Here is a 14,940-nt window from a genome sequence, read left to right on the forward strand (position 1 = left end):
GGAGATGAAGAGCTAGAAATTTTGAGAGGAACTAGAGATTCTGAGAGAAGAATAAGAAGTCAATATTCCGAGCTAGTTCGGTGACTTGGGTCGGATCTAATGAATATAAAAGTGGTGAAAAGAAGGAGCCTAAAATCAGACCCAATGTGGTAGATGTAGGCGTCTATATTAGGGATGTAGGCGCCTACATCCTCATGTTGGCGCCTACATCAAGGATGTAGGTGCCTTGCTCCTCTTTTCCATGTTAGGCAATTTTTCGATCAATTTTTGTGTCCAGATCAATTTATTTCAATCTGATTGATCCAAGTTCAAATCTTGACCAACATCCTAGCTCCTCCTCTTTATTCATCTTTTGTTTTTCCGTTGTAGGCAGCACCTTGATGAAGGTAGGGATTCATCGTAACCTAACTGCATGTTGGGTCGGGTCACGAGCATCTCTAACCACTTTAGATCATGGGCATCCACTATTAGGTCACGGGCATGCAGGCATACGAACAAGAAGATAAGCTATACGCACATCGAAACCCTCCATTTGCCCACTTGGAGATGAGCGCCGATCCAACGTACATGCACACATCAAAATGAAACCTCCGTTTGCCCATTTGGAGATGAGCGTCGATCCAACGGAGGAGAGGAAGTTGCTTTATAGTAGGACAGCTCTATAGCGGGCCGATGGAGTTGGAGATGAGCGCCAGTCCAACGAAGGAGGAGATGAGTGCCGATTTAAGGGAAGGGGTGGATGAGAATAAAGTCGCTTTATGATAGGACGGATTTGTGAGCCCTCTTTTGGTAGGACGACTCATAAAGTCATCCTTCCACTTGATGATTTTTTCTAGCTGACTCATCCCTTCCACTGGCATGAGGATGGATTAGGTGGCACCTAAAGTCGTCCGGGACGATTTTTCTCCGAACATTATTTTCATAAATATTTTTTTAAAAATATTATTTTCATAAATTATTTTTAAATTAACAGTAAATCAATAAAAAAATTGATAATTTTTATTGTTTTAAATAAAAAAAATTATTTTATTAAACGGTGCATCGTCTTACTATTGGGTAGTTTCAGGTATATGTGATACAACTGTTCTAACCAGTAATTTTTGTTTCAGGTGGTCTTACAAAGATTTGGCAGATACCTCAGCATCTCTCTGAACCAAAAGTGAACAAAATCCGTGTGTGTTCTCTCCTGTGTTTCTAATGGGGACAAGATACGGAATCGGCGCGATGCATCCACCTCTCCTCTCCCTGCTACAATCCTGCCCATTGTCGCCCAAAATCTCCGCAAACACCAACCCCAACTCCCCTCGCCGGGCGAACTCCGCGACATCCTTTCCCATCGCTGTCTCCATTCCTCTCCGACCCCTCCTCCAGCCGCGCTGCAGCGCCGGCGACGGGGAGGGGACGGAGGAACAGCAGCCCTCGCGTGCCAAGGACGTGCTGTCGGGCATGGTCGGCGACCGGGTGGAGGAGCTCCTGAGGAGAGAGGAGAACCGGGCCCTCTTGGACGGGCTCGAGGAGGCGTCCCGGAGGGTTGACCGGGCGAGGGAGGCTCTCGCCGACATCGAGAGGCAGGAGGCCGAAGCCCTGCGAGCCAAGGAGTATATCCGCCAGCTCGAGAGCAGGGAGTCGGAGGTGAGCTTCGGCCCGCTCGCTTTATGTTCGATTCTTTGCTCAAGCCTAGAATTATGGGGATCAGGGATTGGAATTTTTCAAGTGTAGTGCTGTCATGCTGTTGTTAAATGAATTATGTTAGCTTAGAACATGGTTACAGAAATTTTGTTGGAATTCATGTAGAATATTTTTGGGAAGAACTGAAAGCTTATAGCTGTTCAAAAATGAGTTTTATAAGAAAGCTTTTGTCAACTTGTTTCTTGTAAAACTTGCTTCACATAATAGAATCAGGTTTTCTATTTATCTGATTTAATAAGACTTTCAGATGGTCAAGCAGTAGGGAAATTTGACTACCCTTTTACCCAAGTTTCGCTGATCAACTTCATCAGAGAAACAAGATTCCTGTTTGGGGAGTGATGCAAACACTGTTATAGGTCTTAGCAGCTCGATATGCTCGATATGCTCTATTAGTGATTCATAGAGGTGAAACAAGAGAGTTTCAGGGGTTTAAGATGAACTCTCTTAATGGAGCCCTCGAGAAGACCTTGTTGAGGGTTGGAGCAAAATGTTTTGCTGAAAGATCGAATGGACATAAGAAGATTAATCCTTCAAAATTCTTTTGGAAACCATCTAGATTTAGATTTAAAAATGCTTCTTGATCAATACATGTGGATAATTGTTATGGTTAAAGTTTTAAATCCCGTGAGAAGTGGCTGTCCCGATTTTTTCATAAAACGAGACGTGCCACCGTCCCAACCCATCCCGACACTTGGGATAGAGGATGTCCCAAAACGTCCTGATTAGGACGTTGGGATGCTAGCGGGACGGCCCTATCTCAACACATGGGATGGTATCCTGTCCCGATGTCCCATGGGACATTCCACTGGAACTTGAATCCTTAGTTATGGTCCTGCAAAGACCTATCAAATTAACATTAAATGGGCACAATTAAAGATCCTGAGACTGTAACATACTGAAACCTTACTTTGTAGCAGATGTGTGTCGATTTTCTTGAAAGAATCAAGATTAAGAAACAGTATTAAAAGTTTGATGAATGCCTTGCCCTTTTTTTTTTTTTTGGTTTGCTTGTTTTCCTGTCATAAAATTAAACAACTTACAATTTGCAGTTTCTATGCAATGGAAACATACAAGAACTTTAAGTGGTTAATAATGGAAGTAGTAGAATACTTCTAGGAGTTGTCTGATTCTTTGAGTCAACAAGATCAGTTTGTAGCAGACTATTAGGTCCTTATTTTCATTTTCAGAAATGAAGTTCTTAATGGGATTTTTGCATGACTGCAAACATGACATCTTGCTCAAGATGGCATGCTTGCATCTTCTATATGATATGAAAATTGGCATGTCTCAATTTACCGTTTGACATTTAGTTAGGGCTGAAATCGGATCAGATATTAATATATCCATATCCATATTTGTTTTGTTTCACGAATACAAATATGAATATGGATATTATTTGGATGCAAAAATTTGTATCTATATTTATTTTAACTAACTACAGATACAATTTGGATATTGGAAGTATGAATATAATCACGGGTATAAATTGGATGATTAAACTTTATGACTATAGAATCAAAGATATTACTAAATAGATAATAAATCAAGTTAATAGCATGTTTATATGGTTATGTATTTCTTTTAAAAATTAATAAATGCTATATTATATTATATAGGATTGCAGGTAAATTTGGATATTCGGATGTGGATTGGATAGTTGTCTATCCATATCCATATCCATTTTTTTTTATGATATGGATACGGATATGGATATTAGTCGAATCCTCAAATTGTTGTCCATATCTAGATTGATTCGGATACAAAAATGGATCCGGATGGATATTATCCATACCACCTTCACCCCTAAAGATGGTACACTTTCATCTTCTTTAAAGCTGAAGTGCTTATAATGTTAAATGATATAGATGGCATCTCTCTTCCAACTGAAGCTTACTGCTTGGAGATTGAAAGTGATGCTGCAACTGAAAATAGATCTTACAAGGTTACCATCTAGTTCCTTGAGCAGTGGTTCTTCTTGAAGCTTCGAGAAGTAGCAAACATCTAAATTCTTTTCCTAAGGACAAAAATCCTTTTAGTAGTCTGCTATGGCTTAATGATTCCTCTGGACCTCATCACCTTCCTCCTGTCACCTTCCTATTTGTTGTTGTATGACACAGTTATCTCTAATAGTTGCTATTTATACTCTTGAAATTGTGGAAGCAAATCCAGTTTGAAAGTTCATCTCTTGCACATCTCTCCTATTTATACAATTTGATGGTTATATTTATGATATTTCTCTCCTCCACTCCAGATTGCAGAATCACAAAGGGACTTGTTAGAAGCAAGAGCTATGGTGGAAGAAGCTCAGCACTCTCTGTCATCTAACATTGATGAAAACAACTCTGGAGATATTTTAGCTGAAGAGACAGACAAAGATGTAGAGAGATTGGAGTCTCTAAAAGCTGCATCAATCTCATCTGTAGTTGGCATGCTTGCTAGTTTGCCCATTTCTTTATATCAAGCCACCAGCTTTCCTCAACTTCTTCTTCATTTGGCGACTGTTTTCATTAGCTGTGCTTTGTTTGGAGTTACATTCCGTTATGCAGTAAGAAGAGATCTGGACAATATTCAGCTAAAAACAGGGGCACCAGCAGCTTTTGGCTTTGTTAAAGGTATCAATCTCAGAGTATGTTCCAATTTTCAGGCATTTTAATTGCTCATCGATGTTTTTGTTTCTCAAATTTGTAACAAATCATGAGACTCAAATTTTGAACTATGCTTCTTGAATTCACAGGCCTTGCCGCACTAGAGGCTGGGAAGCCTTTGGAACTCAACAATGATAGCTTCATTGCATATTCTATGGATGGAGCAGTTTATGTATTAGAGAATATTTTTATTTTTCTTTCTGCAGCCATTGCACTTGATTTTTGTTTCAAGATGAGGCTTTTAAGTCCTTTTCCTATAAGAAAATAGGACTTGCTCACAATTGTGGTCCAAGCTAATCTTGGAGGTCCTGTCCTGCTTTTGTGATGAGGAGACTTTGGAGTCTTCCACTTTATAATATCATTTGTACAGCTCAATGTTTTCCTGGGTAATTGACGAAGTTACCGTTCAACCTCTCTGAGTTATACATAATTTGTAAATGTGCCCTCCACGTAAGGAGATAACTAATATAAGATTTGCCCTTAAGCCCATGATGGATTTAATACATCCAGCTCAAAGACTGAAGTATTGTGATTAGAATAGGCCTAAGCGTAGCATGCATGCATTCATTCCAATAACTTTGGAATTAAACCTTTTTATAAACAATTCGCTTGGGTCAATGACTGCTGCTCTGATTTTATTTAGTGAGACCCCCCCATCGAAGATGATCAAAAAGAATTTGAGACTTAATCCAAATTGTCCATTCGGTGGACTCACTTGTCAGTTCCATTTCATCAGCTCAATTGAAGTGATGCAGGATTTCAAGATATGGATTTCCCAGCTTTTCCATTCTCACAATTATCGGATGTGGATTTGAAGAAGGGGCACTACATCTGCGAAATGGGGAAAGGTATAAGAGTATAAAATACCAAATGAAAATATTATGGATAACATTGTTATATTATTTTCAAAATAATAAAAAAATATATATTTTTTTAATTTTAAAATTTTAACTAACCATTGCGGTAGTTAGTTGGTTGGCCTTTTTCTCAAAAGTTGCGAGTATAGCCGATTAATCTCTCATATCACAACTACGACAATCCGAATTTGTGATTTTGTAATCCTTGAAGCCGTTTTCCTTTCAAGCTTTCCAATGTTTTCTTCCTCCTTTTGCTCCAACAAACATTCTAATAAAAAATCGTATTCACTTAATCTAGTCAAACATCATATAAAAATGCTATACAACCCCACGGTTATATTCCTCACTTCCGTTCATAAGGATTGTGCTTGGACTCATCGGATCCACCAAACCGTTTCCTTTGGTCTTGAGGGATGATGCCCTTGGACCATGGCACACACTCTGACCGATGTTCTTAAATCGCCCTAGCACGGAAGCCTCCGATGCAGCAATGGGTCCAATCAATTACCTGGGAGGCATCTCAGGTGTTTTGGATGGAAGAAAATTCTGATGGTTGTATAGGAATCACCTTCCTTATACTGTCGGAATGCGTGCTAGTCTCTTTGAAACTCGGAGTTTAGAGTGCTTTGAGATCTATATAGTGCGAAGAAAGATGAATTTTTTTTTTTTTATATTTCTTTTCATGAGAAGAGAGGTGGATCTAATCAAATAGAAAATCAGCTTATCTCATACATTGAACATCTATAAAATCACTATGGGTTGCCATCATCCACAACAATCTAGGAGGGTTCCTTTTTCTACATTGATAGAATTGGATTGAAGCGAGAGGAACCTAAGACATGGCTTTAGAAGGAATGGAATATGTCCGCCAAAGCTAAGCTATAACTTTCTTTTTTGGTGCCAAATAAATAACATCAATGGAGAATCTGCCAACAAGATAATTCAGTTGTAAAGATAAAATGATTATCAAATAATGGAATCCAATGAGCTCAAATAAATAGAGATGGATCTGGAGATTACTTTGAACTACTTATTAAACTTGAGGGTATGTTCTTTTGTGGGTGAAAAATTTGTTTGAAAATCTATATTTTTCTAGATAAATATTTTTCATATAATATTTAAATAAAAAATAATTTATTCATATTCTTTTATTCATGAAAAAGTGGTTTTAAAATCTATTATTTATATTTTTTTACATTATTCTTTTTTCAAGTAAGTTGCTAAAATTTATTTATATTTTTCATAATATCTTTTATACTTTTTAAGTTTAAAAAAAATGGACGATTGAGTTATTGGGCATTAAATGATGGAGATATTAGAAATGAGGATGGGATATCTTGAAAATAAAATTAAATACCTATTTTACTGCCTGATGGAAAAATGATTTTGCCATTCTTATATGGATAAGATTCTTTTCTATTTCATGGATAAATGCTATCAATGAAAAATAACTTATTCATCTTAAAAAATATAAGAACATAAATAAATTGGTCAATAGAAAAGTTGACCAACTTTTCTATGATATTTACCTACCAAAAAATGGACCCTCATGGACAATTGAAATTTTTAAAAGTAGAGGGGTAAAGAGTGGAATTAGACTTTAATTGATCAATGTTTAAGTAGTTTTCCAAGAAAAAACATCAAGTACCATAATTTATGTATCTTTTACATTAAACATTCAACAAAAAATATATTAAAGGATACAATAGTCCATGGTAGGAAAAAAAAAAGATTTGATGGTCAATATACCATATACTTTCGTAAGATAACAAAAATAGCTCCAGCGTTGTTACCATTTTCTTTGGGTTAATTACCTAAAAAATCATATACTTTTTAGAAATTTTAAATTTGAGTATAATATTTTAATTTTTTCAATCAAATATGTGTACTATCCATTTTGTTGCAATGTTAGCCTGCCATCAACCGATGTCGAATTTTGCTGTTACGATGATGACATAGAAATGAGGTGTCAAACTTAATAAAATTGAACGAAATGAGTTGGAATATGAGTGGGAAGGAAGGATAAAGATGGAAAAAGGGCTGGTTTTAGGGTTTTGTTGGTGATTGGTGTAAAGCCGAGCTTAGGATTTTTGGAAGACATCTAATGGATGATGTTGGAAGCATGGATGTGGCCAAGAGAGCAACTATATCAGTGAGTTCAATGACATCTGGAGATGAAGTTCAATGCCATCATCAGGTAAAAGCTGCATTGTATACTTCGTAGAGTAAGAAGAACCCAAGAAGGAGGTTCCTGCGATGTTGATCTAGGAAGGTATCTATTTTTGAAATTATTAGCTAAAATTAGAAGCATATTTGTTGATTGAGCTGTTCTTTTGTAGAATAATAATTGTGATTTCTTTCAGTGGGTTAATCTTGAAATTTGTGATCGTGAGAAGGAGGTAGCTGTCATGTTGAGTAACCAAAAGGAGGGACTTAAAGAGAAGCTTCGACTGGTGGAGGAGATAAAAAAAATAGCTAGAGAAAAGGCAAAAATATTGGAAGAAAAGACCGTCAAACTAAAGATTATAAAGGCAAAAATAGAGGAGGAGCTTGAAAAAATAAAAATCGAGTATGCAAAGCCGTAAAAGGAGAACAAATAGTTAAAGCTCGAGATTTTAAGATAGAAAGGAAGGAAAAAAATATATATTAGGATCTTTGTATTCTCATGGATAATAATACTATTATTGTACTGGCTATTGCTGAGGATGAATTAGAAGCAACCTCAGTATTATTTGTCTTAGTTTGTGATTGTTTATGTGAGATAGTGATTGAAGTACATATTTCAAGTTTTGATACTTATCTATAGTGATGTTTCATATAAGGACAATGATGAATTGTATTATGTTATCTTAATATATCCCAGTATTATGATTTAGGTTGTTTAAGACTATTTTAGCAACTTTTATTGTCATGTGTTCCACCAACCATAAATATTTCAAACTGGCATGGCAATGTTTCCATTTTTAGTTGTATTATAGAAGTGGCGATCCAATTACAACTTTAAATGTTTGTGATATTTTTTATCAAGACATTGAATATTTTGGTAAGAAGATAAAGAGAGATATTATTCTAACTCCTGATACCAAGACTAAGGTGGAAACTATTTTAAAATCTAGAATAACAGAGAGATCTTTTGATATATTACCTATTGGGTATTTTGTAACTGAATTACATCAAAGACATAGCATTAATAATGAAGAGAAGGCTTTGGCTGTGAATAGGGAGTTAGGATCCTGCTGATAATTACATCAAAGAAATAATTCTGCTGATAATTAACGAGCAACAATATCATACAACAATTTGAGAAGATATATCTAATTCATTTTAAGTGATGTGGTCACTTCTAGAAAAACTAGACCCTTACAACAAGCTCTAACAACAATGCTAATATTGATACTAAACCTGAACCACTACATAGTTTCTATCATGATATAAAGCCGTAAGAGAAGGTTTTGACCTGATAGGACAAGACATACTGATACTGAACCTAAACCACTACAATATGAAAATATCAAATTTGCATACCCAACAAATTTGAAAGGAACAGAATTTCATGTCATTCATGTTTGAAAAGTTATTATATAAAGTAGTACAACTTGCATATTCCAAAACAAAAAAAAAAAAGACTGATTACAAAATGTCTAGATCAACTGAAACAGTCTACTACTAGCAAATCAAACTTTTTCGAAATAGTACTTCAATACTTTACTTCCTACAAAATGTCCAAACAGTACAACTTCATTCCTTTTCTTCCTGGCTTGGCTGAGTCTGAGTTAATGAAGAGATTTGGCTACCCCCAAAACTTTCTATAATTGAAGCACCTCCAGCTACCAGTCTAGAGCCTTCAGAACCTCTTTTTGTGATTGAAGCATCTCTAGCTGCAGGGGTCGAGCATTCAGAACCTTTAAGAGTTTGAATGGTTATACTTTCAGGCATCTTTAGATTATAAACATATATAATGATTAGGATTAATATTGATATATAGACTCAGTACATAGTAATGATGAATGACATTATCCTAAGATAATTTAATCCAGTCTCAGGAGATTGATATACACCATAATCTTGCATGACCTATGTGTGATGAAAATATCAAATTTTAGCATTGTGGTGCATAGAGTTCAAATTGGCAATATTTATATTTTACCTTGCATCCATCAGTTGCAATTGCATTTTGCCCTCCTTGCTTTTGTAAGACTCTTGGCCTTCTTACATGCATTGGTGTTTGAGAAGTGGCTCCTGCAGCTTGATCCTTTCGTAGTCTCTCTTTTCTCCTAACCTGTAGGTAGCATAAAGAAGTTAGCAAAGTCATTATGACTCGTGTAGGACTTTAAGTCATCTTAAGTTATATGTTTTACACATACTGGGAGCTTCGGAGGTCTAGATCCTTCAAAGTAATCGTTGTGCTTGCATGTTCTCTTGTTATGGCCATGTTGGCCGTAAGCCTTGTATTTCATTTGTAGTCCAGTCCTAACTAGCTTGTTGCTATTGGTAGATTCATTCTTATCCTTCCTTCTATTCTTTTTAGGCCTCCCAGACATCTTTTTGATGGAAGGGGCCAAGATAGGCTCAATGTTCTCTCGGGGCCACATCCTTTGGTCATTCAATGGCTGCAGTGCATGCTGATAAGCCATCAAATATGCTTTCTTCTTATATTAGTCATCAATATATATATCAATATCTTGTTTTATCCAATTGATGCATGAGATTGTATGGATGCATGGTATGCCAGTTAAGTCCTATAGTCGAGCAAGACTTCTCATTGAGATCCACATTATACCTATCATCTAAAAGTCTAACTTTAAATTTTAATTTTTCATTAGGCCTCAGAGTGCAGACCCTGGATCCTACTTTAGCATCTTCTAACTTCTTTCTTATTCTTGGATATATATTGTCATCTGAGTTTACCATCATTTGTTTCATATCATATATCCTCTCCATCAATGCAACCCTTATATCTTCCAACATGTCTATTATATATTTGTATCTTGCTTGAACAATGTAACTATTAAAAGTCTCTGATAGGCTATTGTTGGGTGAATGTCTGGCCAGGACACCACCTCCCAAGACCTTTTCGGTACCACGCGATGCAGCAGGAAGAAAGAAGAAACAAAATAAAAAACAATCATAATACGTGGATCAGCCACAAAAGGGCTCGCTTCCATGGGGCATGCAAACTTCACTATGAAAAAAAATTTTTACAAGAGGAGACCTCATCCTCAACCCTTGTACACCCAATTCTCTCTCACTAGAAATTCTCCTCACAAAAACTCTCCCTCTTGAAAAACCTCCTGAACCTCTGAAGTATCTGACGTCCGCTGTCCAAAAACCTCTCCAGAGCCCTGCTCTTGCTTCTCTTCTCAGCGTCACAACCCTCCCTCTCTTCTTCGGATTACATACGACGCATCCACTGGAGAAAACCAAAACCACACCCCTCTGTTTACTATTCCTAGTCTTTTATAGAGCTTAAACCCAATTAGAGAGGGATTAGGAGTCCTAAACAAAGCCAAATAACTCCCTGGACCGTCGGATCAAGACTGGGAGCCACCCACACCGTTCGATCATGTTCTGATCCATGAAATAATATCGTGGACCGTGAGAAACACATGAAAAATATTCATGCGGTCCACAGGCCCAGCCGTGGACCGCTCGATCCATGGTGGACCGGGGTATAGGCCCAGGCAAGGTGCTTGGGCCTGGGCCGGCCCGCGCGCGCGGGCCTGGGCCGTGCCTGTGCGCAGGCCCGCGCACGGGCTGGGCCGTGCGCCTGCCTGGGCCGCATGCCCGGCTAGGCCACTTGCCCGCTTGGGCAGCATGCCTGGGTCGCGCATCCCGCGCATTGGCCCCGCTTGGGCCGCGCATCGCCGCCAGCGGCCATGCCGCCGCCGCTCCGTCGGCCCACCACCGGTCGCCGACGGTCCTCCACCACCTCGAGTCTCGTGTCGATTTCAAAAGCTCATATCTCCTCCATCCGAGCTCCGTTTGGGGTGATCTTGATCTCGTTGGACTTCATTTTTTATCGCAAACCTCACTGTGGGCTGAATCTTGAGGTGTTAAATCCTAACAATCTCTATCTCAACATGATATTCGACCTCCTCTAAACTCTGAGAGCTTCTGGATCTCCTCATCCCATGCCTTGGGGCAATCGTCTGCTGATCATGGATGGGCAAATATGGGAGTCGAGCCAGGCTACTCGATCCCATCTCCATCGTATGCTGTGCTCCTCTTGACCTGAGACCTACTCGGGGCATCGTCATGCGGTAATAGGAATCTCACCTTGCGACGTCGCCTTTCGTCCTCTCGAGTCTCCTGTCTCGTGTCCGATCCACCTCCTGGAGCTCCACCTCGTTCTGAACTTTGCCTGACTCCCGAAGCTCCACCTCACACTAGACTTCTTGCTAGGTAATAATATCCTCTGCTTCCCTTCTTCCCCTCCAGCACAATCCTATCGCCGCATAGCACCCTCAGGATTCTTCCACCAGCTACCGTCCTGTAGCCTCTTGAATCTAGTCTGCTAAGTGAGATAAGATTTCGTTTGAAATCAGATATGTATCGGACCTCTCTCAATCTTCAGGTGAATAGTGTATTAGTACATGAATAGTGTCCCAAAGCCAATCGTCAGCCTGTTGACGGTTGTGCTCCTTTTGTATTAGTACATGAATTATAAATAAATAAAAGTTATTTTGGTATTTTTTTTTCATCACAAATGTTTCATCTTCTAATGAACTCATGTGTTGTGGTGAAGTCCTTAGGACTATTTAGACTCGACAAAGGAGGATTTGTCGCTTAGTCCTTAAACCTGTTCGCGACCAAATGATACGTTGTTATCAAGGACGACAACGTTTATCGAGCATAGGTCGTTGTGTGCTATATGGGTTGGTTGTCCTCATAACCAAGGAGTGTGGAGACACTGGTATGGCATACAGGTAAGATGTAATGGTACATCTGCACTGAACGTGATCGACTCCGAACTATTTCTGCTGTCAAGATTTGCTCCGATGGGATATGGGTATAAATGTTCCTCCGATCTGAGACCGCCACGGTGACTTGCAAGCAACTCACTGCACTTAGGCACTGGACTACCTAAATTTCTAATTCAGTGATGGAAGGCTGCTGGGTGTAGTCAAGTACTTGACTTGTCGGTGCGTGTGTCAAGATGGGATTGACCACTCCAGTTTAGGAGCTGTGTACAGTCGTATTTCAATTTAGCAAAACCTTGGTCAGGGTAATCCTAGTGAGGAGTTACAGGACTAATTGAGTTGAGCACGATTCGGATGATCTAATCAGGGTTGACAGTTTAACCCTGAGTTGTCCTAAACACAGGGGTCAAAAGAGATGAATTATACGGTAACTATATTCACGTAGGTTCTGAATATTGCGATTACGACTATTCGACCTATCCGATCATCGGATACCATTGCTAGATGGTCACTTTGATTAGTATAGAAATTGGTTCCTGTGCTACCGGTTTAGATTCGAACCTGCGGGGTCACACACATTAGAGGTTCCTTTCTGATCTGATGGTTGATTATGAGTCTTATGTGTCTGGGACTCTATGATTGAGAATCAGGATTCTCTGATCATGAGTTCCCCACATTTTGGGTACCGGGGTCAAAATTTTGAATTTCAAATTTTGAATTTGAAATTTGAACTCTTTGATCAGGGTTTCATATCGATGGTCTCTGATGCCTAATTGTCCATCGAATTTGGACTCAATATTTATGAGAGATTTAATTAGTGGTTTGATCGCTAATTAACTCAATTTGATTGAGTAATTATTTTTGGATCAAATCCAATTGAATTGGATTCAGTTGGGTTTGACCCGATTAGGTTAAGAGTTGACCTAATCGTCGAGATGGTTTGGTCTCTGATTTGATCAGAGGTTGGGCTTAGTCAATTTTTGATTTGATTAGGATTTTATTGAGCCTAATTAAGCTTAATTAAGTTAGATTTAATTTAGTCTAATTATAGTTAACCTATTTTGATTAGGTTGGTTCATTTAAGATCAAACCACCATTTGAATTTGAATCCCTGCACCACCTTAAATCTCTACGCCCATTTGAATTCACGAGAAGAAACTTCTCATGAATTTTTTCTCACACAAAGCCCTTCTCACGCCCACTCTTGTGCACCATATAGATGGATAAAGCTGATTAGTTAACCATTCAAATTCAAAGCGTGTTTGAATTTGAATGAATAACTTATCTCTTTTGCCTTCAAGCTTATCCATCTTGTGCGCCACATAATTCACACGAGAAAGAGTTTCTCGTGAAATCTTTCCACGCACAAAGAGTCCACGCCCTTCTCTTCTCATGCCACAAGTGGATAGGGATGAGTTGGTTTTCATTTGAATTCAAATTTGATTTGAATTCAAATGTGTAACCACTTGTCTTTATCCTCTCACGTGGATAAGACACGTTTTGTACTGTTTTAAAAGAGATAGAGAGCTGGGGCGTGTGTAAAAAAAATTCTAAGAAAGAAAGTGGGGCGTGAGGAAGCCTTGTGCGTGAGGTGAAGGTCCAAAACCTTCCAAGAGAAAAAGAAAGAAAAGAAAGAAAATTGGGCGTAGGGTTTTTGGTGTGTACCCTAGGGTTTCTACCTAGGGTTCGGGAAGTGAGATTGGTGTGCCACGAGTGTCGTGAGTCCACCAAATTTTAGGGAGAGATCCATCAGCCTCTCAACCAATCGTGCAGATGATCCAGAGCATCCGAGGAGTCGGCACACATCGATCGAAGGAGTTCGATCAACATCAGCCATCAAAAGGGTGAAATCACGAACTAGCATTCGTGAGGAACCGATCAGACGGGAGCTTCGTGTGGATGATCCACAGAGGTCAGACACTAGTGTGGCTGCAACGTGATGATCAGAACTCTCCGACAGTGATCAGATTGCGGTGATCGACTACCCGCAAAAGGTGATGTGTTCTGAACACAGTACAGTAAAAAATTTACTGTTTCAAATTTGAATTTCAAATTTAAATGCATGCTGTTGTATCATATTTAGATCCTAGTATAGGGTTAATTAGTATTAATTAATAAGATTAATTAATAATTCCACTGTAAAATAGTAATTTTGAAAAAGTTTTAAAATTATCATTTTGCCCCTACACTGAATTTTCGCTTCAGTATCAGACCTCTCTCAATCTTCTCACTGCACCGTCATGTGTCCTCCAGTTGACCATCCCAATGCTTCTGATCGCACAGTTTGATCCATCCGATAGATATACAGTGCCCTCACTATTTTCAGGGAGTCAAACTGCTCCTCTCTGCAACATACATGATAGGGGCATGCAGAATCTAATATCCACTGCTGGAAAGAAGTAGATACCTCGTCAGATATTTTCAGGATATTTTCATCTGAATCACTGTCAGCCGTCGCTACAGCAGCTACCGTCCGATTTTTGAGTTAAGGACAATCTTTGGCTAGATGCCCCAACTCCTCACACCGGTAACACCTGATTTTGCTCAAGTCCCTCCTGGACTTGAACTGCCCTCGTTGCGATCTCCTGTCGCTCTGTCTACCACCTCCTGCTCCTTCAGAAGCCACCAAAGCTGAGCTACCACCACCTGAGCTCGAAGCTGGATTCTCCCTCCTGAGAACCTCGTTCTGGAGTATCGCCGTGGTGACCTCGTCCATCTTGATGGTGCTTTTCTCCACTAGAAGAGGAGTCATCAAGGACTCGTACGAAGGGAGAAGCGACGCCAGCAAAACCAGCGCCCTGGTCTTCTCCTTAAAATTCTCACCAATAT

At 39.1% G+C, this 14,940-nt stretch overlaps 1 protein-coding gene across 2 annotated transcripts; it reads left to right on the forward strand.

Annotated features, from left to right (window-relative positions):
- Positions 1–1,093: 1,093 nt before the first annotated feature.
- LOC105059435 (uncharacterized) lies at positions 1,094–4,744 on the forward strand. Of its 2 annotated transcripts, none has more exons than XM_073250295.1 (3): positions 1,094–1,632; positions 3,941–4,315; positions 4,424–4,615. In XM_073250295.1, exons 1-3 carry the CDS (start codon positions 1,198–1,200, stop codon positions 4,436–4,438), a joined length of 825 nt encoding a protein of 274 aa, XP_073106396.1. In that variant the 5' UTR covers positions 1,094–1,197; the 3' UTR covers positions 4,439–4,615. The 2 variants fall into 2 exon arrangements, with proteins under 2 accessions (XP_073106396.1, XP_010941028.1); XM_010942726.4 differs by having other exon boundaries at positions 1,095–1,632; positions 3,941–4,301; positions 4,424–4,744.
- The last annotated feature ends 10,196 nt before the right edge of the window (positions 4,745–14,940 follow it).

The sequence above is a fragment of the Elaeis guineensis genome, chromosome 16, assembly GCF_000442705.2.
Source record: "Elaeis guineensis isolate ETL-2024a chromosome 16, EG11, whole genome shotgun sequence".
Taxonomy (NCBI): domain Eukaryota; kingdom Viridiplantae; phylum Streptophyta; class Magnoliopsida; order Arecales; family Arecaceae; genus Elaeis; species Elaeis guineensis.